This window comes from Aythya marila (genome assembly GCF_965140915.1).
Source record: "Aythya marila genome assembly, chromosome: Z".
In the NCBI taxonomy this organism is placed as follows: domain Eukaryota; kingdom Metazoa; phylum Chordata; class Aves; order Anseriformes; family Anatidae; genus Aythya; species Aythya marila.
The window spans coordinates 25,764,957-25,789,993 of NC_139080.1; the positions used below are offsets into that span (position 1 = coordinate 25,764,957).

At 41.8% G+C, this 25,037-nt stretch overlaps 1 protein-coding gene across 6 annotated transcripts in view; it reads right to left on the reverse strand.

Annotated features, from left to right (window-relative positions):
* IQGAP2 (IQ motif containing GTPase activating protein 2) overlaps nucleotides 1–25,037 on the reverse strand; it is a 124,799-nt gene that overhangs the window by 93,795 nt on the left and 5,967 nt on the right. For all 6 annotated transcript variants that reach the window (XM_082783848.1, XM_082783849.1, XM_082783847.1 and 3 more), the window contains exon 2: nucleotides 10,118–10,217. In XM_082783848.1, coding sequence (XP_082639974.1) covers nucleotides 10,118–10,217 — 100 coding nt within the window. The remainder of the gene's footprint in view (nucleotides 1–10,117; nucleotides 10,218–25,037) is intronic.

The following is a 25,037-nucleotide window of genomic DNA, read 5'->3' on the forward strand; positions in this document are numbered from 1 at the left end:
ACTCATCCTAGAGAAGTTTGACAGACAGTCTTTAAAGGTGCTCCTGCCATAGGTGGTGACATAGGATACGTTTGATCCCCTGACGCTTTCCATATGACCAGTAATGAGTCCTGTGGGTAAACAAGGCTGTCATGCAAAGGAGGTAGGGAAGGGCAGCCTGAAGTATATTTTTTGTGGTTCCAGTGCACCATTCCCTTTCCCTTCTTGTTCCCACTGCTTCTCCCTATTCTTCTCCATTGAGAAGCAAACACACCAATGCCCTGAGCATACCTGCACCATACCAGGCTGGTTTTTGTGCAGCAAGGCTGCCTGGCTGCAGGCACTGCTACAGCTATTTCCATCTTCATGCATGAATTCTGCCTTTGCCACTGTGACAGGCAAATGGCTAGGGAGCAGAAAACTAGAGGTAATGAAAAGCACTGTTTTTAAGGCAATTTCATTTACCACAGATTTCCTTTTATACATTTAAGGCATCTAGCATTATAATGCTACCCACTATGATTGCAATCACATTTTAGAAACAGCAGAATTAGAAATTTTAGATGGCAGAAGCACTCAAGCTGTCAGACTAGATTTGTCACTTCCCTTTAGGGGCAGGCACCACCAATAAACAAAACCTGTAGCAATCCAGGTGGGAACAATAAGAACCAGGATCAAAGTCCAGGCTCTCACCTCCACTGTTATGAAAAGAGTTGGATACTTCTGCAACTCAAGCCTTTATGGCACATATTTTCAATCACAGATCTATGAGCTCTCATCCCAGCACAGCCTAGCTATTCATCTTCTGCGTAGCTAGAAAGTTATGCATGTAGGTAACCATCAGCCTGCCAGAATAAATCTGTACTCATTGCCACAGTAACAATTCGTTTTTCAACACTTCTGAGCTCAAAAATGAAAAGCCCCAAGATTCTCCCCTTCAAGCCCATGCAGTTGTTACACTTGCTATTAGTAGAGGTTTCAGCTTCTGAGCCCAGACCTGCCTAGCATATACAGCTACTGGAAGCTACATGAAATCCTTCCTAGTATATCAAACTTGAGAGCAGTCCCATTCATCCACAGCCCCTCAACCAGGTTCAAATTTGTCAGACTTAGAACTCCCTGAGTTCTGTGTCTACTTCTGAAACCAATTTCAGGCCTTACTGATCACGAATGCAAGTGTGCAATAGAAACAGTGCAATACATCAAGCAATACGTGCTGATGCTGCTGCAAAGACAATTGCTTTCTCCCTTCTTTATCATGCGTCTATCACAGAAATAATTTTGGACATATAGTCTGTGGGGAATTACAGCAAGGATTTTGGTCCACTATTTCCTCTTTCAATGAATAGAAACAGATACCTCCTTGGGTTATTTTCTCAGCTACACTTGTACTGATCTTTAAGAAATCATCTGACCACCTCATGTGATCTGGAACTGCAAAACAAGAGTGTTGGCAAGGAACATTTTTTGTTTGGACTCTAAAGAAAACATTCCTTCACACATGCAGCTCGGTAAGTTTAATTAAGTTGTACTAATTCAAGAAAATATCCCAGGTCCTGAACATGGTTAAGAGAACAAATACAAGATTTATATTTTCCAAAGAATGCCTTGACTTAAAGAATCTTTTCCCCATCAGTGTTAAATGCAGGATAGCAGAGATTACCTTGAAGCTTCCCCAACTGTACACTACACAAAGTGCATACACAACTGAAAGAAGCACAGGCAGTTGGAAAACAAGTAACCGGTGAAGCACCAAGGTCTGTTTTGACAGCCTTCTCTGCCTTGAGTGTGATAGAGAGCTTGAGGTTTCTACTAGGTCCTACACAGGAGCCTGCACATTGCCCATCTCTATGTCTATCAACAGAAACAGCAAAAGCAATTGTGAAAGGCTACCACATCATGAGCTTCAAATGGCAGTTCTACCACCATATCAGGAAGGGGTCTCACTAATATCTATGCTCCTGCTAGGTGCTTCTGTGATTTTAGGAACTCTGGAACACTGCTATACCCTACATTTTAATATATCCTTGGAGTTGAACATATGTGAATAGAAAGTGATCTTAAAGTATATTAATCACAGAGAGCAACAGCAGACACCAGAGCCTCATAACCCCTCATAACTCAACCTAAGTCTGAGTATGTGTTGCTTTGGAAAGCTTCAAGTCATTACTGTCCACAACTTAGTCCCTCAGAGGAGGGCTGTTCACCCCATGATGGGAAATGATGTTGGTTTTGCATCAGCTGTAGCTACTGACTTCATTCATTAGGCTATGTGGAGCAAAATTACTGAAACACTTTCTAGCATTAATCCACACCCAAAGCAGTAAATGTGAACAGTCATGTTTGCTCCTTCTCCAGTAAGCAGATTGATATACTTGCACCAGAAGTGATTTTAAGGGAACTCAGACTTCTCTCTCAACAGTTGCCCTATCCCACAACAGACTTCCCTGCTGTAACTGGAGCTAGAGCCAGCTGTGGACTCACCCCTGTACAGTCAGTGAGCACCATCCCTTCCAGTCCTTGGGTCATTTTTCCAATCCAGAAGTGGAGATACAGCAGCATAGTTCTTTTGAAAATCTCAACAATTACTGGACTGATTTTAGGATCTCCAGACCCAAACCACTCACTAGCAACTCATGGGGACCTAGATTTCTTGTATCTTCAAAGCTATAGCAAAATATTCCTGCTCTTGGAAGATGGTTTCTTGTCAGCATTTAATTCCTTGTTTCCATTAGAGTGAGGTTCCACCAGCACGTGCCTTTGGGCTCCTCACCGCTAGCAACAGTCCACTCGAAGAAGTGCTACAAAGGTCAAGTTGTTGCTCAGCTGCACAAAGCTGCAAGTAGCTACTTCATCTCTTCTGAACTATGAAGAGCCATTTACATCTCCCCACCAGTTTCTACAAGGACATGAACAAACACTTTTTCCAAAGATCAACAGCTCTCCAGGAGAGAGCTGGGTAAGGACAATCTCAGCATATGGAAAGCACACTCCTGCAAGGGAACTGTTAAAAAAAATCCATCATCCCAGGTAATTTCCTTCTCCAGTCCAAGGCAAACAGACACACAACCCTTTACAAAGCTCTTTGAAGGTTGCACTGAAGTTGCAGCATGATGGCATACATGCCAGACAACATTCACCACTTGCAGGTCATCTACACCAGCAATGCAGCATGCAGCTGTTGCAGCCAATAGTCCAGCACACTTGGTACTAGCACAAAGCATGTACACCCAGCACCCACATTGTGATTTGTTCCATTATTAACAGGTTAGCCAGCAAAAGCTTTGTCTACATTCAGAAGTATAGGAACAGCAGAGCATACACCCTGTCTTATTAAGCAGAGTTCAAACAGTGCAGAAGGACCACCCCAAGGTTAAGAGCAACAGTAAAGTCCTCTAAACTCCAAGCAAAAGATAACAGCACCCCTCCAGCTCACAGTTACTGTCATGGGTTCTTCCCAACAGGAACCTCATATGAATACCTTTAAAAAAAAAAATAAAATCTTCAATCCATCTGCTACCTCTAATACCTACATCTACACTCCTCCATACACAGTTCAGCCCCAGGCTTTCCTTCACCATTGCCAACAGAACAGATGCGGAAATTTTGGTTGGTGACATGCAAGGAACCCCACTATCCTCCCCTTGCAGCCTGCTTCCCTACTCCACAATGTTGTGTACAGTGACATGATGACTCAGCTACAATTCATTCCTTAATGAGGCCCCCTCAGGTTATGCTTAATATTAAATAGGAACTCAGGGTGCAGAATGAGGCCATTAGCTTGTTCTGACAGGGAGCTAGGCTCACAACAGAGTACAAAGGCAATCCTGCTTTTGAGTTGCACAGCAGATAATCCAAGTTGCAAAGGGAAAAGTGAAGGAGGAATGAAAGCACCGCTTGCTCTCCTGGTGAAACTGGACTTACAATATACCAATATGAGGGTGTTAGAGCACAAAACTAGATTCCACACTGGTCACTCCTCTGTTAAATCCTTTTACATGACGGTACTGCTTAAAACAAAAGTGGAAAACTTCAGGAAAGAACTGGCTCTGAAATGACTGTACTATTAGCTTCAGAGCATGTTATAGGTTAAGTGCCATATGGCTTAGTCTCCAAAAAACAAAGGTCACATCCATCAATACTCAGCAGCATTATCCAACATCTATACACACGGAGCAGTGACCCATAATATGTGCAGGAATTACCTCAACATCCCAATGAGCAGGTCAATGCATCCTGTACAGAAACAGCTCTCTCATGGTGGCACAAAGGTTTCTCTCTCCTTCAGATCCTAATAGTAAGACTTTTCATATGCAAATATTGCTATCCAAGCAATTATTTGGACTGATTGATACCACTGACACTTGCATATGAAAACTCTGGCATATCTGCTCAATTGTACAACCATCTGGAACAAAAACCTGTTCAACTCAGTAGCTTGCAGTCTGCTAGATGAGTACCTTTGAGGATCAAGGCATGAAACAATAAGTATACTTGCTGCTCAATAACTTTGAAGACTGAGTATATGACTGATATTTCAAGGACATGAGCATCATGGCCAAACAGGATTAATCCAAGAGTTTCATCTCATGAAGCATCTTAATTTCAAACACTTGGCCTTTACAGAGCTGAGGCTTGCAGGTTTTATTAGACATAAGGCAGAGACAGGGAAGATGATCCAAAGTACATAATCTACAAAAATGTCAGTTGACTGCTACTCCAGGAATTGTTTTAGGACAAACTCATACAAACCAGACAACCAGGAAATATCTTATTTTCTGCTTATAGTCATCTAGTTGTACAGCTGTATTACAATATTATGCATTTACCTTTAAGCACAAAGCTTGAAAGATTTTCTGCAGTCTGAAAGAAATGGACAAAAAAACAGAGTATTTGAGTTGTGTTGATTTACCCATGAGCATCCAGGGCTGCACAATTACCACTACCTAAACATGGAAAAATGGAAGCAAGCAGCCTGGCAGGTTCAGTGTTTGTACCAAGCCTTATCAGAGTATCAGTTCCCCCCAGTAACAGGGTGGGCTCCAAAGCAAACCCCCATGACCCCTCAGTCACGACAACTGGAGCAACTAAAGCTTTCTGTGGTGTTATGGTACCACAGAACTATTAGCTTTAACTGAACCAGTTAAGCACTTCAGGGCTTGACCTTTTAAGCATATTAAACTGGATGTGCATTTTCACACAGCAGGTTCCAACTGTGATCTCATCAGTGACCAATACTGCAAATAGCTGTTGCAAGCCAATTTAATAAAACCTAGTACGATGAAGGAAGCAGGTTCTGAAATTTAAAATGGATTATTTGATTTCCTATTGTACAGTAAATCCGCATTCTTTTCTGACTTCATTTCCAAATTTCTCAAAAGAAATTCCCAGGTTAGTTTTCCTTCATTGTCTTCTTTGTCTTTTAATTTCAGTGTTCCACACAAGTTCTTGTCCTATTTAACAAGTTAGTAAGAAAGTAAAGAAAGAAATAAAAGATGTATCTACTGAAATTTCATAATCAGAACTGCCAACATTATAAAAATCTCCATAGTTTCATGTATAGATGCAAGGTTAGTAAAATAAGGCTTCCTCTGGTCCAAATTTAAGCCTAGCACAAGAAGGTATAATTTCCAAGAAACCAAGAGAAATAGAGCCTCCTTAATTATGGATGATTATAACCCTAACCAGCTACAACAGTTTTACTGTAAATTCAATTTGCATTATTGCCAAAGCTTTAGTCACAGTTTAAAAACCCTCAAATCTGTGTTATCATTCACAGAGAGGTAATTGCACAAGTGCAAAGAGACAAGCAACAGCAAAAGCCAAACTTGAGATAGAATCTGATGTTCTGGGCATCACAGAGATAAAACCTACGACAAGATCCTCCTTTCCAAAGATTATCTGTTACAATTAGCCTCATCCAATAGGGCATTAAGGTCTGTGGTCCAGCTGTTACTTATTGCCTACTTTAAACCTTGATCATTTAAAAGAAAAAATTCCCAAATGATACTGAAACATATTCATGCAACTGTTGGTGAGCTTCTGTTGTAGGCACACATTTACTTTTCTTGAAGGAAGAAATCCCTACTCCTAAGTGTTTAGTTTTATTTTTCTTAGGAGCTTAAGGATACCAAGACCTCTCAATTTTTCCAACATGGAATGACTCTTGCCTTTAAGGAAGGTTTATAAACCCAATGTCTTATGAGCAAGAAAGCCCTCAGATGCTCAGATGCTATTAGGCATGAAAGAATCAACAATTTAGGAAGAAAATGTTTTTTCTCCAGTACCAACACCCTATTCAGACATTACAGACCTCTGCAGATATTATAAGCCTGTTCATTGTGTTTAAAAAACAGTTTCCTATATTATATATATATAAAAAAAATACTATGTCTAGCACAGAAAATACTATTTGCAGAAACAGTTACCAGCAGCAGGATTCTCCTTTCACGTTAAACTCATTTTTTTTTTTAATAAAGCTGGACTACAGGAACTAAGTGTGCAAACAGAGGTCTGAAAAATAGCTGAAAGTACACATTCTTCACCATTTTAATTAACTTTGGCATTTTGAAATGCAGAGTTGCTATAAAACAATATTTTGATTATAAATATTGCCAGAGAGTATAGACCCTGCCTTAGTATTGTATCTAAAACCACACTTCACCCCAGTCTTCTGCTATTAGTTGTTTATTTCAGTATTTATTCATCTTCAGTATGGACCAAAGCCCTTTGTGTTTGCACACTGCTGTTTAGCTGTTTCAGCAGCTGCCAACCAAATGGAAATAAATTGCTTTGCTTTAGTAATTTCTTCAGTTTATTGTCACTGCTATCTATAGATCCATGAATACTGAAAGATGCCTCTCCTTTCATTCAGGCTTTATGGGGTCAAAAAAGTGACCAACTAAACAGACATCAAGATTCTATATCAGGTATGTAAAAGATGCAGTTCTTGTTCCCAGTATCACCCAGGAGAGAACAGGCAGCAGGGCAATGCCTGCAGCTATGGGCTGTTCCACAGCCTGGGGCCAAAGGCACCATCCTGCCTCCTCCCACCAGCTCCTGTTCCCCTGCTCTGCCAGTCCCACCAGCACCAATGTGCAGCCCAGAAGATCTGCAGATGCTGGCCTATTGGCTGGAGCTTCACACGTAGTGCAGCCAAAGCACACAAGCCCTCTTGTACTGATGAGACGGCCTGCAACCAGGTCTTCCAAGTGTGCACCAGTCCTGCTTTGCCAGTTTGAATTACAGCCCTGCTACTCCCTCCAAGGCTGCTCTCCTGCTTTCTAGCACCACCTTCTAGCACCTCCGCTGCTTCCTAGCACCTCCGGGTTCATTTAGGCTCTGTTGTTACAAGGAGAATGCTGCAGCTGCTGGGGAAGCAATGGCACCATGTGCAGTGACTGCAGTGAGATGTGATATTTTCCTCCATTGCTGTTCCAACAGAGGAGTGGCAGACCACCTCTGCCACATACCCACCTGGCACCACCTGTGCCCAGCTTGTCCCTGACCACCCCAGCTCACAGTATTTGCTTGCTCTCAAGGAGGGCTAGAAGCTACACAGTTATGAGATCAAGTCATTTCTGCTTGTTTCTGCACGTTTTCATCAGGGTGTGTTGCTGTGGTGTTTTCACATTAACAAGAGCCCCTCTCAGGGGGAAGTTTTCTGATGCAACTGAATTATTCCAGAAGCTTACAGCGAAGGGAAAAGCCTCCCTCACCCTCTTTTCTTCCCCAGCAGCTCTGTCCATCTGACAGAACCTCCACAGCCTCCATCATCCTCTTCTCCCCATGCAGTCCTGCCCTCTTCCTTGCTTGCTTGGCCAAGCATCACCTTGTTCTGTAAGCAGATTCTGTGCTGTAAACAGATTCAAACCACTGACCAGGAGCAGTTCTCCCTCTTGTCTTGTTTAAAATATATTGTGTTTAATATATAAAATACATTTCCTGTCAAATCACCACCATGCTAAGGCACCCAAGTAGGATATCCAGCAGCATTGTGCTGCTGCATTAGCTCAATCTGTGACAATTCTACCCCTCAGCAATGACTGGACAAGGAACCACAAAGTCTCTTATGCTGCAGCACTCATACACCTTATACAGTAGTGTTGACAGTTAACTTAAAAGTACATTTCAAAAACTGAGATCCAAAAATTCTTCCAGGTACTTGACAGCCCTGGGAGTTATTGACTAAGTGTTTGCTGTGAGCCCTATCACCTGCCAGTGGAACTAAAGCTGTTTCCTCTGGAAAACCACTAGTGGCATGAATCCCTATGAAAATAAATACAAGGAAGAGAAGGTGGATTACTCATAGAAGATGATAATTTAATTCAGTAATTGTAAAACATTTCCTCATTAAGTGTCGAGGGATGCTTCAAAGGAAGAACTACAGAACTTGAGTTCAAAGTGATAGCCCTGGGAAGTGAAGAGGGTGAAAAAAATCAGGAAGATAAATTAGTTATAATACTAATGGAAGAGAAAAGGCTGGATCTGTAGACTAATTATTCCTGTCTTGCCAGAGGCCAGCAGGCTGTGGACTTGCAAAAAATGGAGGAGTACACTTTAAGTAAAATCAAAGCTTGACTACACTTCCTGAGGTGGTTAAGCTGATCCTCCAACTCAGTGTGCTAGGAGAAGCCCTGCTGCACTCCATCCCCTTCTTTTTGCTAGCACTGATTCTGCTCTGACCCCTTGATCAGACTAGTCAGCTCACTAAACCACTAGAAAACTAACTCAGCAAAAGTTACGAATTTCCTGCCAGCACAGCCAGCTGACTCAGCTGACCAAGGGCAATCTCCTGCAACTGCATGATGCAGGCAACAGGAGTGCACAAAGCAGGGCAAGTGTCATACTGCTGCCACAATGGAGTGTCATCTTAAATATGCAAACATGGAAACCCCTCCGCAGTGGAAAGAAGAAAGAGAAAAGAAGGCAATGCTTACTACAGTAAGTGGGACAGCAGAATGAATAGCAAGTTGAAATAAGAAAGCATGACCTTTATAACACATCTAAGAGAAAGTAAATGGCAGCTAGTTGCCCCATGGCTGCTAGAAAGGTAACTGTCAGTGCCAGAATGATGGTGGAGAGCAGTGTGGACACAGAACCCAGTGCATTCTTCTGTAGTTGATTCCTGACTGATGTACCCTGTGTTGCTCCTTTCTAAGGTTCCTGTGATTTCTCATCACAGTGATGGTTCCTAGGTTTTAGAGCATGTACCACTGATTGTCAAAATGCAAGTTTCCTTTTGCATACAGAAATTTCTAGGAAAGGCACCCAACTGGAGACGAGGAGTAATGATCCCTATCTATTTGTTGATGCAGATCAGAAGTGGGATAGTTACCAACAGAGCTGTACAGGAGCAATGGAGCACAACAGGCATCTTTGAAAAACTGTTCCAACACTGTGTGAAATGTTTTTACAAATGATAATGGCAGCACCTTAAGCTACTCCAAAAGCACAAGGATATTCCGCCTTGTTTTCTTGCTTAATAGTTACAAGAGCTGAATGTGTTTTAAGAGTGAATTGTAGATAGGATGGCACAGTAATAAAATCCTGGTGTCCTCGAAAAATCAGCGCTTCATCACAGACTGTCAATTGAAGAGAGGAGTAATGAGTCTTGAGCAATGGGTCAAAGGAGCCAAAAGAGTACATTGTATGTTCTCTTTACCGCCCTGTATGCACTTGCCATACACTACTACTGAAACACTGAGCTGGTATGGATCATTAACCCAGTAAGAGCCCAGGTGATTATCTGCCATCTTGGCAACCCAAGTCACTCCACAAAAGCACAAGCAAGTAGACGGGAGTAGGACCACGTGGCCAAGAGCAAAAGCATTTCCCCAGTCACACAAGCTTGACTCAGCTTCTCACAAAACCACAGCCCTAGGTTTTAACACCCAGCCTTTGCATTCATTGATACTGGCCACCACAGTGAGTCTGAAGAGATTTTCTTGATTTAACCCTTTCTTTGAAGGATGCTTTTCATATTGGTTATTTGTTTCTCACACTGAAGTGTTATGATTCCAATATTAAGTTAATCAAAGTAATGCAAAAGTTATTTTAAGCATCGCAACACAAGAACACAGCAGGCTTTAACTTCTGTATTTAAAGGTCAGCTATAAGAGAGCTTTCATTTACTTACCTTTTTGCTTCTTCTAGGTGGCAGAGATACTCATAAGCAATGTTCTGACGCCTCCTCTCATCCATTTCCTCCGCTGAAAGCCTTTCATCATCCACAATAGCTGCAAAGTGAAACCCATATCAAGTTACACATTATTCGAGGCTCTAAATGAGCAGTTTTACTGAAAACCTAAGCTAAATAGTGCAGAAATGAAATTAGCATAGTTGTCCCTCCTCTACACGGAGACCTTTTTGGCACACAAAGGTATTTAGATGACTAAGAAGGTGCTGTTCTCTGTAGCATGAATTCCTTAAGTGCCACTTGCTCAGACCAAGCACATATCACACTTTGTCCGTCACCTGGTTTGGGGGTAAAAAGGAGATTTCAAACAGGTGGGGTTATGCCTGGGAGCTGACAGTTTCAGTTTACACATATTCAGAGAAGTTTAAAGACTCCCAAACACAAGCTTGAAGTGAGCACTGGATGGAGCAGCCTCATGCTAAACACAGCCACAGAAGTAGAGATGGAGACAATGCAAGGGCATTTCTTGTCTCAAGGGCAACTTGGGAGCCAGCTGCAGCTTCAGCAAGCTGTTAACGTGCAGACTGGGCTGTCTCTCATCGATGGGCCCTGTGATAAGAGCTGTAATCAAATGAAGGAGATATGGTATTCATACCCCTACTTACTGCTGAAACACACCACCTCCCATAAAAGCACTGCCCCAACCTATTAAGCACGACTCTCTGCACACCTCCAGCTGAAAGCATCCCTGATCATTAAGTGCCTCACAACTGATCTCCCTCTTTGTAGGTAAAAGGTCCTCTGTGAGCAAAATCTCCATCCTTACAGAAGTTCATATGTTTCCAGCATTGAATCTGCAGGGCAATACAGTACTACTGACTTCTGGATGAGCTTCAATCACAGCATATGAGGCTCTTGAAGAGTGTTTTCACTATAAACCAGTTACCAAAACACCCTATTTGTGCTGGTGACTGCCAGAAGAGTTTATCCTACCCTCCCTTGTATTTCTCAGCCACATGTTCCCAACAGTTTGTGCCAGAGTTGACAATGTTATGGCTGCATCCATGAAGCACAAGATGACCTTTCTGAAAAAAAAAAAAAAAAAAAAAAAAAAAAAAAAAACAAGAGCTATGAAGAGACGCACTTCTAGAAGGATCAAATCTCTGATCTGAGTCGTTACACATTTGCAGCCACTCTCATGCAAACACAGGGTGGGGACGGAAACAGGGCTGGGCCAGCCGCTTTCAGCAGCAGGCCACAAGCTGAGAACATCAAGAAACACTGATAAAAAAAATCAGACCCTCTCCTTCCCAAATGCACTATTGGCCACTATTAGTTGTAATGTCACACAGGTCACAAGTAGTTTTCAGCATTTCCCTGATGCAACTTCATTTAGTGGGTAAACACCATCCTGAGTTGATATGAGCACTTTGGGTAAGAGACACAGTAACACAGCAAAAGTGCTTTACAAGAACATACATATATTGAAGGTTGAACCTGAGAAAAGAAAAGAGAAGTGATCCCGTCTGAGGTACATGAGAAAATGGAGTCACAGTAGACTGCTTTCACTTCATTATGCACTAATGATATTTAAAATACTTTCTTCTCCAAACGGAGACCACACACAAAACAGATCCTGTAGCTTCAGCATGCCTATGACCCATGTTGACAAGTAGAAGTACACAGAGCACGTCCTTACTGAGGACAGAAAAAAAGACACTACTCACCCACGTTTTAGGCTGATGCTACCACACATTTGTTAACATATAATATAGCTACTATGAGCTTTGTAGTTTCAGTTTTAATCACCACAAGCACTGATATCTCTCATCTTCCTTTGCTTTTAAGATGGCTCTTCCTAATTACCCAGAAGTTTCGTGCACCAATAAAACAAATACGTGTCTTGTTCCGAGTCCCTTTTAAGTCTGGTAGCTCCAATAAACATGACTCACTCTAAAATGAGCTCTTAGATACTGTAATCAGGTCATCACTCATTATGAACTGAAACATAAATGTGGAGGCAAATGTAAGATGCAAGCCATAAAACACTCGGCATGGGAAACTGGCTATGGAGGCTGCTTTGCTGCTGTTCCTGCCCACATCTGTCAGCGTGCCCAGGACAGGCTGATCCCACACTCCGACACGGCGCTTCTGCAAGGGAGGAGTCATGGCTCCCTTAGACAAGGGTGAAGTATCAATGAGCCCCATGCTGAAGTTTAATACACCACTTCATTACCTGAGGCAGTGAGCTCTGTGGCTAGTTTTCAGGCAGCATTGCTCACCTAGAGGTATGAGCCCATGGATGATGACAAGTGCCATCAGGCGAGCCCAGCCAACCACCCTAACATGGTGCAGTCCTGTCAGCCTTGATGTAACCTGAACTTGGTCCCCCATAACAGCTCCCCATTAAAAGCTTTGCTGTTACCATGTCCTGCTCCTCTTAGCAGGTACTAGGCTGCTCTCACGTTTTACTCTTGCCCTTCAAACACAACTTGCTACAGACAATCAAAAAAAAAGGCAGTGGAGTGGAAAAGCACACAACCCATTTGATAAACATCAGACTAGGAATTTAACTGAATAACAAATGCTTTATAATCTGTTCCTGGATCAACACATCCATGGGTGCCTCCTATCCTCAACAAGGACATACCTGATCAAGCAGCCCTGGCCAACATCAAATCCCTCATTAAAATTATTGGTGAAGATTGACTCAGAGGGTGGGTGAAGGCAGTGACAGATATCATGGGATTGCTGTAGTTCTGCTTAGGGAAACCTCTAACAATGAGGAAAAATGACAAGAGTGGAGAATGTAGAGACACTGAAAAGTGAAAAACATGCATCTCTTCTAGAAGAGATACTGCATCAGCAATTCACAGGTTAGGCTTCTTTCCTGCCAGTGCCTAAGTGTGTTTCTGGGCTGAATACCTATGCTCTGAAAAAGCAAAGCACAGGGAGCACCAACACCTATGGTACTTATGCTGGGAGGAGTCTCTTGCAACACCCAACGCCTTCTGATAAGACTACTTATACACTTTCCCCTCCAGCACATGCTGGCTTCAAAGCGACAGTGATATCACATGAAATAAGCAGTTGCAAATGCTTTTAGAAACAGCAATGACAACCTGTGGGATAGAGGTGGCAGCAGGACTAAGCTGCACAGGAAATTAGTTTGAAGACTTTCAAGATCATGGGTCCTTTAAGTCTGGTTTGATGTAACTTTTCTTTGGCAAAGACTTCAGTCTTCAGTGCTAAACTCAAGCATATAGCCTTCCACCTTACCACACAAACCCTTTGGGTACATCCATCCACACAAGTTTCCAGACAAGTGATCTTGGTTTGAAGACAGAAAGCTCAGTCTCTTTTCCAAACAGGGCACATATCAACCAGAAGATGTGGAAGAATTATGAAATGAGAAATACATTCTGCTCTATCAGTAACTTCTTGATAATGCTAAACTCGAAGATAATGTTATGATAAAGAATGTTATGGGTGCAGAAGAGCAAGGTTAGGGTTCACCTGGAGACCTCCAGCCCACTGGTATGACCAAGAGTTATCTGGACAGACTTAACATTGCTGCTGAAAAGATCCAAATGCCACAAAACAAGGCACATGTCCACTACATAAGGCTTTGCAGGAAGAGAAAAATGCATCTGAAATCACGTTTTACAATTCATCAGTTTGGGGATTTGGGATTTAGAATTCAGATAAAAACATCACAAGTATTCCCTCAAAGATTAGATGTTATGAATATATAGACAAATGCCAGTGCAGTTCCTAAAAGCTCTCCATTTCAACTCATTTTAATTGTTGCCACCCCATTAGCCAGCAGTTAATACAAAGAATTTGTTTGTTTAGTTACTGGGTTCCCTCATTACAGATATTTCTTTACAAAAAGAACTCCAAATGAGGAATAAGTAGAAAACTCTGTATGGAGCAGCTAGCAGCATTAAAGCTTAAATTGTCATACCTAATTTTCAACAAACATGAGCAGACTTATTGGAGCACTCCATAAGATATAACAATTGAGTAAGCAAATTCTTCCACTAATTACTTCAGTTGATTCAGTGGAAAAGATGGCATACTACAAACAATTTCTTACATACTCTCATTCCACACATTTCCTACCCTACACCCCTCTCCCTCATCCCCCCAATTAAAAAACCAGCCAGTTTTTTAATTCTTAAAAAACAGAAACTAGGAAAAAATATTGTTATACAGAATCATTTAAGGCTTTCTGGTTATTCATTTGTACTCAGATGTGTAACTGTTTGCAATAGTTCAAGAACAATACATGACTAGTTCTAGCAGGTAGACCCTTTAACAAGACACTTGCCACAGACACACCAAAAGACTTCTTATACTGAGGAAGACAAAAAAAAAAAAAAGGAGCAAAGGCTCTTATTTGTCAGGACCAATTGCTCTCAGTTTCCCACCATCAGAAACATTTTCCCAGGAAGAGAGAAATAAGCAAGGAAGACAATGGTTTTTGGCACCACAACAGTGAAGATCAATACACAGGATATAACAGAGGATGAAAAGAACAAAATCTTCTTACAGTGACAGAGAAGAGTTAGTAAACTCAGAACTGAGGTAAGAGGTAAAGGGATGCATGACAAAAATATAATAAAATGCTGGAATAAAAGTTTTTGTCTAGACTGTTTGAGCTGAAAATCATTTAAATCTCATTTCACAGTCCCAACTGTGTGCTATCCTGAGTGCTGTGTAAAGCCCATATACAGAGGCTGGCACACTGCCCCACAGTAGGCAAGGACATGCTCAAGTCCACTTGCAAGATGTTCGGCAAGTTCTGTGTCCTTTCTTCACACCTTCCTGCCTCCTCCACCCACCCAAGCATACCCCAACATCCCTAGCATTAGCACCATGAACAGTGTTTAACAGATACATGCTGTAACAGCTCAAAGAACACTATAACAAATGTCAAGACTTTCTTGCACACAACCTCCAGAGCAGCACCTTACTTATCAGTCCTGGTAAAATTAGAACCAGGTGTGAAAGCAGTGACTGATGGACCCCAGGCAACATCCCATTCATGTCTGTCTGTACCAGGAAAAGCTCTGAATGGGAAGTATTTGTCCCTACATTTCAGTGCTGTAATTTCAAGAAAAAGCTCAACTGTGTTTTAGAGAGTCAAGGTGACCTCAAAAACCATAGGTTATGAGAGCATGCAAATATTTTATCCTAGTATGAACAAGGCCAATACATTCAGTTTAATCTTTATTTCTAGTATAATTTGTACTTTCAAGTAGCCAGGACTGCCTGCCCAGAGCAGCTTGGCTTAGCAGTTGCTCCTAGGGTTACCCCAGCAAACATAGCACCAGCCAGGCCCTGTAACTGGAGCAGGTCTGTGATCTCTCAGTTCCTTTTGAGACAGGTTCACTGCTACCTGAGCCTGTTGCACTGCCAGCCAGCTGGAAAACGCAGGGACAGGATTACATGTCCAGCTATTGGAAAAGCACTACTCAAAGCTACAGATGCCAAAGGAGTTCCCTCCTGAGCCTCTGCTCCCAAATACAAAACCACAGGTATCTAATGCAGCACTTTGCTAACTGTGCAGAAGCAAATATGCCAACTAACTGCGAACAGAGATGTCCATTAAGAAAAGATGGTTTTACAACACCAAACTCCTATCACAGGAATTCTGTTATGGTACTGAGTACCTACAAGGTCCAGTGGTATGCCAGAGGACACTTATCTTTGGTAGAAAAAACTTAAGGTTCTGATCAGGACAGCCTTCTACAGACTTCCTCTGTCAAAGAGCACAGTTGCAAGCAGCTAGCTCATATCCCACAACCATAAAACCAGATGCCCAAACCCTTTTCCTATGGCTCCAGTTAAGGAAATTCAGTCAATTTGCTGAACATTTGCTCCAATAAAGGGCTCTGTACAACATAAAACACAGAAAGCACTCAAGACTTACCACAGCTGTGAACTTGGAGGGCAGATATGCCTTGGAAACTAGAATAATACACTTTATTAAGTTATGAGGCTCTTCAATCTGGCATTCTCAATTTTTCCAACATATAACTGCTCTCTTCTTCCTTAGAAATGACTATGGATTTCCTAATCTAGTTATTACATTGTCTGAGGCATGCACGCTCAGATTTTCATACATAAATACACATGCATTTTCTGGCCAGACCATTCTCACAAATTGGTCACACCAGATCTACAGGGTCACTGTTCTAGACCCGATCTCACTGCCAGCCATTGAAAACAAGTAGGAAAACATTTTCTGAGTGTTGACTCCAGAAGTCCACTAAAAAGACAGTCTGATGTAAAAATTGGAAGCATTAGCAAACCACTCCTTCCCTTGAGCTTTCTTGTAGAGTCTTATTCCTGTTCATTCACTCTCCCAGAGTAATCTTCCCTCACTTCCTTGAAAAAAGGTCTTATTTCAGTCTTCTGTATCTGCTGCCACAAGTCCAACCACATCCATTTAGAGAAAGGAAGCACTATTTCAAGTCATGAACCTTAGGGCTATCACACAAAGGGACTATGATGCAACAGCAACCACAACCCATGCTTCTGGGACCAAGTGTCAAAACTGCTAGATTTCATGGAGCCCATCAAGCGCCAACACTGCCAGAAGGCTGACGGACTGTTGAGACTTGTCTTAGTTTACTTGAATTCCCACAAAGTTAAGAAGTCACTTTTAACCACACAGACACAGATGACTTTGGCATTCATCAAGTAATCACAGGCACAGCTGGAACATTTAGTATTCACTTTTCTGCTTATAGGTATCAATAGCCTTTAGTTTACTTTCAGATGTCAGGCTTTCTACAATACCATGAAGTGACACTTTAGTAGAGGCAATAGACATTAAATAGTTCTGTTTTCCTCTCAATGTGTAATGATACCAGAGCACAGCCATCTCTTGTCTAGTAGGGTTCTTTACATTGTGCAGAAAAATAACACTCTTCATTATATTTTAACTACAGTATAATTGTTCTGTATACTTGCAAGAACAGGGAGGAAGACAGAATAATGGGTCTGAAGGACGTACATGAAAATTTGACCATAAACAATTTCAGTTAGCTTCAAAGCATGCGTTGCTGTCTACAATTATAAACCTGAAATGCAGTTTATAAGTCTTCCTGTTGCCCAACTATTTCCATTTGCATTTAATTGCAAACCCCACTGTCTGTAGAAATACTTCAAGTAACTCCTTAATAAAGCTACCTCTGCATGTGTTACTAGTTGGTCACCTCAACACAACTGGATTCCCCAAAATATGGGCTACTCAGTATCTGTAAAACATAGCTCCTTTCTGTGAACTACCTGGTTGTCCATAAAGCTCTGATTGCTGATAAAACCTCAGTCTAACATTACCAATATAAAGTTGCAAGCCTAAAGAAGCACTCGAGCTGATGGAAATGAGGAACTGAACACCAATTACAAGTTGTTTCTTTCCCTTGCAGGTCATCCTGTCTTCACGTACGTAGTCCAACCCATTATCACAGTCAAGCCTGAAGCCAGCTTGGAAAAGACTACATGGGTAAGTAGCCAGTCCAGTTGAGAGGTGTGTGTTTTCTACATACTTACAGTAAGCATGTTGTTTTTCATATTTTATTTTTTTTTTAAAAAAAAAAAGCAATTTTTTTTTGAAGATTTGGTTGGTAAGATTAACACGTCTTTGGAGGCTCAAGACATTTGAAACTGTATCACACATTCCAGCAGGAATTTCCAATAGGCTTTCTTTCTTCAAGGGTTAATTCATGACGAATCAACTACTAAAGTGTGAAAGGTTTCTGTCAACTTTATATGCTCACAGCTTTCTCAGCTTGTGATTTGAATTCCATGTATTTTGACACATTTGTCATTTTCTGTTCATTTCACTAGAATTATTGCATGCTTTTTTATTAGCAATATACATTAACAAGCTTTTATTAAAGAGCCAAGATTTTACCATATGGACCCCATTTCCTTATATTTTACCTATTCTGACCTCAGTTCAAGTTAACACAAACAAAATGTAAATGAAATAATGAAAAGAATAGTTTAGTATTGCCAGGATAGTAAAATAAGCTACGCAAATATGAAAGACAAAGGGAAATGTCTATGGCATCTACAGCAAAAGTAGACATGGATTCAGCTTTCTATCGAACCCCAAAGGCATTCATTATATGCAGTCACAACGTTGCCTGTGGATAGATCTCCATCCATAAACATTTGTAGATCAAGCACAGGGCAGAAGACACAGCAGAAGCAGAGTAGAAGAACAGGAAAGAGGGACAACAGACCACCAGAAGGAATGGCAGAGCACAGACTGAACTCACCACAGTGACAGCAGGAAACCTGAATTCAGGTTTGTCTGCCTCTCCTCTGTTCACACACAATATTTACCCACAGCTCTATCACTCCCACAGCTGCCAGCTTAGATGCTTCACTCTGCAAACAGTAGCTAAGGTCACCCTGATCAAATTGGGATGTCTTATCCCTCCCACAGGACCAGGATGAAGTACTAGGTTTACTGAGGCAATTGAGGACTGAAGAGGCCAAACATGTTTGACAGGAACCTTTGATGCTTCACCGACACACAAGCTGGTTGAAGTTTGCAAGAAGCAACATAAGGTGAAGGTTTTTGTTCACTGTCATTAATGATGGGTAGAAATTCAAAACAATACTTGTCATTTAAACCATAACCAGCTAATGTACATCCCTGCAAAATGTTGCACGTGTTTGGTTTTAAATCTTTATAGTGTTAAAAAGCTGACTGCATTAAAGCTTGAGACCAAAAGAATAATTTGTAGATAGTTGCAGTAAATGCCTTCTACCTGGATGTTGGCAAATAAGGGGCTACTCTTGGCTGTGAGAAGGGAGGAAGACAAGAACAGAAAGGGGGTAAAAGGAGGGAGAGAGAGCAGGGAAGGGAAGGAAATGGAAGAGCCCCTTTCAGCTCCCAGAACAGCCCAGCAAACTATTCTCTTTGGGAGTGAACAGCTGACAAACAGATTCAATGTTCAGATCACTGTGATGTTTACATGAAAAAGCTTCCTACCAGCAAACTCATGCTATAGTAACCAGTTGAAAGAACTGCGGAAAAATTCAGCTTAAAGAACTGAAAAGGAGGATGACAAGGGGGAGTGCTGGAGCAACCTCAGCCATTCTGTGAGACTGTAACCTGAGCAGAAAGCTATGCAAGTGTCACCGAGCAACTTTAACAGGAGCTATATAAGCCTCAGGGTCTGAACGAGAAGACTCAGTAGGGTCGAAACACCTGCCTAGGAAAAGCCAAAAGCAAAAGCATCACTTAAGCATAGGTAACTTTGAAATTGTAAGATAGCACTATAGAGTCACTCAGCCCTGACACTTGGCCTTTGTTTCTTTAACAATTCATTGCTCCTTCACCAGTCTGTTGCAGGGTTTAGCCTCTACAAAGTTCCAAAACACTGTTTCACGCTTTCCATATTTTGAAAAAAGCTCCAGAAACACCTGAACTGTTACAATACTTTCTTCCTTAAGATGCAAACACAAGTATGTGGATAAAATAGAAAGAAAAATATGCACACATGATGTTCACAGCCCTGAACTTGGAGAACACATTTCCTTGTTTTCTTTGGTTTTTCTCCCTAAATAATTATTACAGCCTCAGTGCCTTTGAATGTTGTTTGTTTGTTTTTATAGAAACAATGGCATTTCAAATCTTGTTGGGGGGAAAAAAAACCCTTAAGCATTAGGGATAACAGATGAACCAACTTAGTTTCTACCTACAGAATAAATTGTCCCATAGAATTAAATTGAACAGTTTTAGTACAAACATGAACTAAAATTCACAGAAAGTAAAGAAATGTTATGTGGTACAGAACATCCAACACAAATGTGAGGGACCCCTAAGCACCCAGTAGACCCCACAAAACCACGGCAGCTCCTGCCGTATCTCCCATGTTTCCAGTTCCCCAGGGAAGGCAGTTGAGCTGCTTGTGAAACAACTCAAACCACATTGCGCTTTATTGCTTCTGTCACTGCAATTGCCCAGCATGAGCAGGAGCCATCATAAAAAGGGGACAGAGGTACAGCAGGCTCACAAGCCAGGAATTCACCTTATAAGCTCTTGTCCTCACTGACTTTGCCAGTCCATGTGGGTGCACAATGGCACAGGGGCAGGAGATGCCTTCTTTGCTTCTGCTTCATAGGTGGGATGATGATCGGTTTTCACAGGTAGAGGACAAACTAGGTGTACCCACACAGGTAACCAGTTCAAAGGCGGTGCCATATCAGTTAGGGCCTCAGTTATCACCTGAAACCTGCTTGGCTACCTCTGCTCCACAGAGAGCAGAGCGGTGCTTGCAAAGTTATCAGAGCTGGCACCACTGGCTCCAGCCTGCCTTGTCCCCGTGCTCCCCATTAATTGCATACCCAGTAAAAAGACTTAATTCTCCTTTGTTATCAGGAGTTAGAGCTATAGCAGTGAACTGAAGCTCCACCAGCCTAAAAGTTAAATGTCAGTTCTTACATCAAGGTTTGAAAAGAGCATACAAAACCCTGCCTTTTCACTCAATAGGTGTACTGCCTAAATACTGAGAGTATTAAATGCTTTGGGTGACAGTGACATAGCTACCATTGCACATATCACTGCACAGTCATCAGATATGAAGTGAATCAGATGTTCCCCCCTTACTTATCAATATTCAGAGCACTTCCATTTCCAGGACAAGTCACTGACATCTGCACACACAAGATACGCGTTTACTAAATCATGTGCCCACCAGTTTCTAAACATAATTATTACATCTAGTAAATTCAGATTTCCTTTAAGCTGATAGAAAACTGTCAATCTCTCATCTTTAATTTTTCAGGTTACTCACTCACATCAACTCTATAGTCTACTCAAAAAAAAAATAAGGTTTGTTTTAATGCAATAAATACTGACCCAAAGTACTGACACAAAACAGTCTCTTCGCTACCTTGGCTGCCTTTCCAATAATGAAAACACTGCAGTGACGAAGTTAAATATCGGTTGTGAATAAAGTAGTATGAGATGATGCCCCATCCCTGAAGGCATTCAAGGCCAGGCTAGATGTGTCTCTGGGCAGCCTGCTCTAGTGGTTGGCAACTGGGCTCAGAGCAGGAGGGTTGAAACTAGATGGAAATAGATAGAAAATAGATAGAGATAGTAATATCAGGATCATCGTGCAGATACCTCAAAACAAACAAGCATTCTGCTTGAAATAGCAACACTGAGACCACTAAAATACAGGAAGCATATTTAGCTTTCATCACTGTTGTGGCAACCATAGTGCACACAATGCACATAAATTTAACATCAGATTAAGCTATTAGTTCAAGTTTTGAATTTTCTACCCAACAACAGAAATCACATCTGTATAGGCTCAGCACTGACTTTTGTCATCTTCTGTATAGCTGCAGTCTGTTTCCTTCATTGAAGCACTGCTTTAGAAATTAGCACTCTTGTTACACCTTGTAACAATCTCTTCTTCCAGGCTTTGTGCTGGTTTCCCACTCATGCTATCTGCAGTCATCATCCATACTGTAAGATGCTTAGACTTAGAGCTGCTATAGGGTACAGAAGAGTCTGAAAGTAACATTTAGTACTATAATGGGAACAGTTTCTGCAGAGACCTAGTGTAACAAAAGGGTTTGTTTTGTTACCATCAGTTTTTCTGATTTGCTGGATTGTAGGCTAATGGCTGTAACAAATGAGCTGAAGGGAAATACTTCTTTGTAACTGACAACATTTTTCATACAAGTGGTCAAGTTCCAAGAAAGCCTCTGTTTTATAACTTGTGGAAAATAAATTTGAACACCATGATCAGATGTAAACTTAAATCTCAAATGTGTTTAAGAAACTAATACAGATCAATCCTCCTACTGCTCTAGGAACCCAAACACCTCAGTACCCTGTTTCTTCATCCACTCAGGGTTACAGATACAGCCATCATCAAACAACATGTGCATCCTGCTTGAAGCAGGCAACTGGTTGTCTACAGCATCCCACTGTAATTTTAGGAAAAAATATATAGACCAATATTGCAGAAATCCACTTTTTTATTAAATGTCCATAAACATTTGTGGATCTGCTCAATTTTGTTCAAGTGCAACAACAACAAAGGACAAACTACCAAGTGTTATTGCCATGGTTCAATGTTATGGAAAACACTAGCCCTTGTTTTGCTGTTACTACTGAAAATACAAAAAAAAGAAATACATTGTTTGTTCTAGAACAACTCACATCAGCTAAATCTTCAGCAAAATCATGTGTTTTTCTTTTTATGATAGGTATGAAGATAGACACTGGAGCACAAGCAGTCTGCCTTGCACGTGATAAAACTGAGATGGCTTTTGGAGTGTTGTAATCTACTATTCAAATGTTTAGTATTATCATGGTCAGAGGTGATGTAAATTCAAAGCGGTAGGCAGTCACGTCCAGTCTTTGCAGCTAAGCTGGCTACCTACTTTCAGCAGTCAGCTAACAAACACCAAAACAGGACTGGTTCATCTCCCTCTAAATCACAGCACTGAAATCTTTGCTCTGCCATGTCCTGAAAACCAGTATTCAAAAAGTTTGAGCTCACATATAATGAAATAATGTTTACAATGTGCCTGGAAAAACAGTCAACCATTTTTCCTGGGTAAGTGCTCTATCCCAGACTAATCTGAGCATAATTACTGCTCCTCCCAGTACACTTTTTTTTATTCTTTTTAAGTTACACTACCACATACCCAGGCTGATATTTCAGTGCATTATTTCTCCTGCTACATAGTATTGAGAACATATGGAATTTAAGCCTTGTTTACTACTGAACAGAGGCCAGCCAACTATTGATTGGGTAAATCAGTTGGCCTGAAAAAAACTAAAAATCCCAGAAATGAGCAGTACCTAACCACAAGTCACTTCTCATCCTTGCAGTTTTGAGGCCCTACAACTCAAGTAACTTTACAATCAGAAAAGGGGTGCAAAATTGTGCTGAAACTTACTTTTATGTACAAGCAGCATTTTTTTTTTTTACCTTTCTTGTTTAGTCTAATGTTTACACTTCCTTACAATTTTTGTACTCCTGCAGCAGTGCTTGGTGAGCACCACAACAGCTTTGCTCACAATTGCAGCTTTATTGAACTATGGCATTTGAGACTGAATTCTCTCAAAAAACATTTCTGTAATTCAAAACTGCTTTGGCCACATGACAGCTGAGACCAAGCCCATCCCTGGCAGGCAAGCAGTGGCACCAGACTAGCAGCAGCATCACAGCAGAGGACCCCAGCAAGCAGGTGATGCTTATCCCACCACCCTATGTACCTGGAGGTCCCCTGGCCTGGTTCACCTGCACAGTCCTGTGCCATCCCCATGTTTTGCTGTCCCTTTGCACACACACTTTCCCAATCAAATATTCATCTCTATGTGCAGCAGTAACACAGTTTATAAAACAACTCTGCCTGCTGCTCGTGTTCATCCCAGCTCCAGCTACACCAAGTCAGGCTGGCAGACCTGACTGTGGGTTTTTGGTGTGAGCCAGACTGGGGACCTAACCCAGCCAAAAAAAAACAAAAACACGTGGAAGGAGTCAAGGCTGCTTCTCCCAACAGCAGAGCTGACTGAAAGCGCACACAAAACCACAGCTTCAGGGTGCGGATCCAGAGCAATTTAAATTCATTTAAATGCTGGCTGCCACAGTCCCACCTGGCCATAAATACTCCCCCTCCTGGGGTCAGCATAAGCAGCTGTGTCACCCACAACCAGCCACTTCAGAGGCTGGAAGATGCAAAGAAAACCCAGCCATGCAAATCAGCTCTACAAGGAGCTATTAGCCACCCAACAGGTTGGGTCTCCATGCCATCATATTGACAAGAGGCAAAGACCGCAGCAGACCAGCTGAAGGCACCTCAACACTTTCAGGCTTTGCAGAAGGCTCCCCAGCTGCAAAGGTCTGCAGCAAGCTGGGATTCCAATGTAACAAACCAGTTAAAACAACAGTTTCTCTCAAAAGAAGTTAGCCCTTGATAAAAGATCATGTTTTAAGCAAAGCCAACCTGTGCCCTTAGGTTTTCAAGTTATCTAGTTTTTACTCACTTTAACCAGACTACTGGACACAGAAATGATCTGTACTTAGCAACAGTTCCACAAAACACCTTTGAAACACCCTCCTCCCTCCCCCCCCCCCCCCCCAAAAAAAAAAAAAAAGGTAGTAAAACATTGTGGCCTTCAACACCATGGAATACATTTCTCTACATACTTTGGGCTTTTCTTATTTCAGCTTTCCAGAAATTAATCTGTACTGGGCTCATAGAAATCAAGGCTCCAGTTATATCCTGCAGATATAAGTAGTGTAATAAGCATCTTTACAAATTAAGCACAAATGCAGGAGGATATCCTCGATTTTCAGGCAGATTGCCCAGAGGATGGCTAGTACGCACAACTTCTCATTTTCCAGCCTGCATGTCTGGTGTTCCCAGCATGAATACCTTGTCAGAGTTTGGAGACTGGTAAGAATCAGTTTAAATACCTTGCTGGAGGCCACAGGAGCTTTTGCTACACTCTGAATGAAACAGGTCAATGTCCACAGTGGATGTCTGTCAATGTCCACAATGTCCACTGGCAGAGACCTCATCCCTTATTACCAGCTTTTGCTGAATCCATGGGCTGCTTAGCCTGCTATACCCAAGCCAGGAGAAGCTCCTGAGATGAGAACTGCAGTTTCTGCCAGCTCCAGAGTCTGGCAGGCAGGGCAGGCACCACACCTCAAGGCAGCAGCTCCTTGGTCTGGCAGCTGTTTGCCCATGGATATGAGTCAGAGCCATGAGGTGCTGCTCAAATTTGACTCCTGAAGGCTTTGTACCTGGCCAACCTCTTAACTTGTGCAGTAAGTGATAACAAAGGATAACACTGACATTATTCCTCCTAAGTTTCTTGCTAATGCACACTCACTTGAATGAAAGAGAA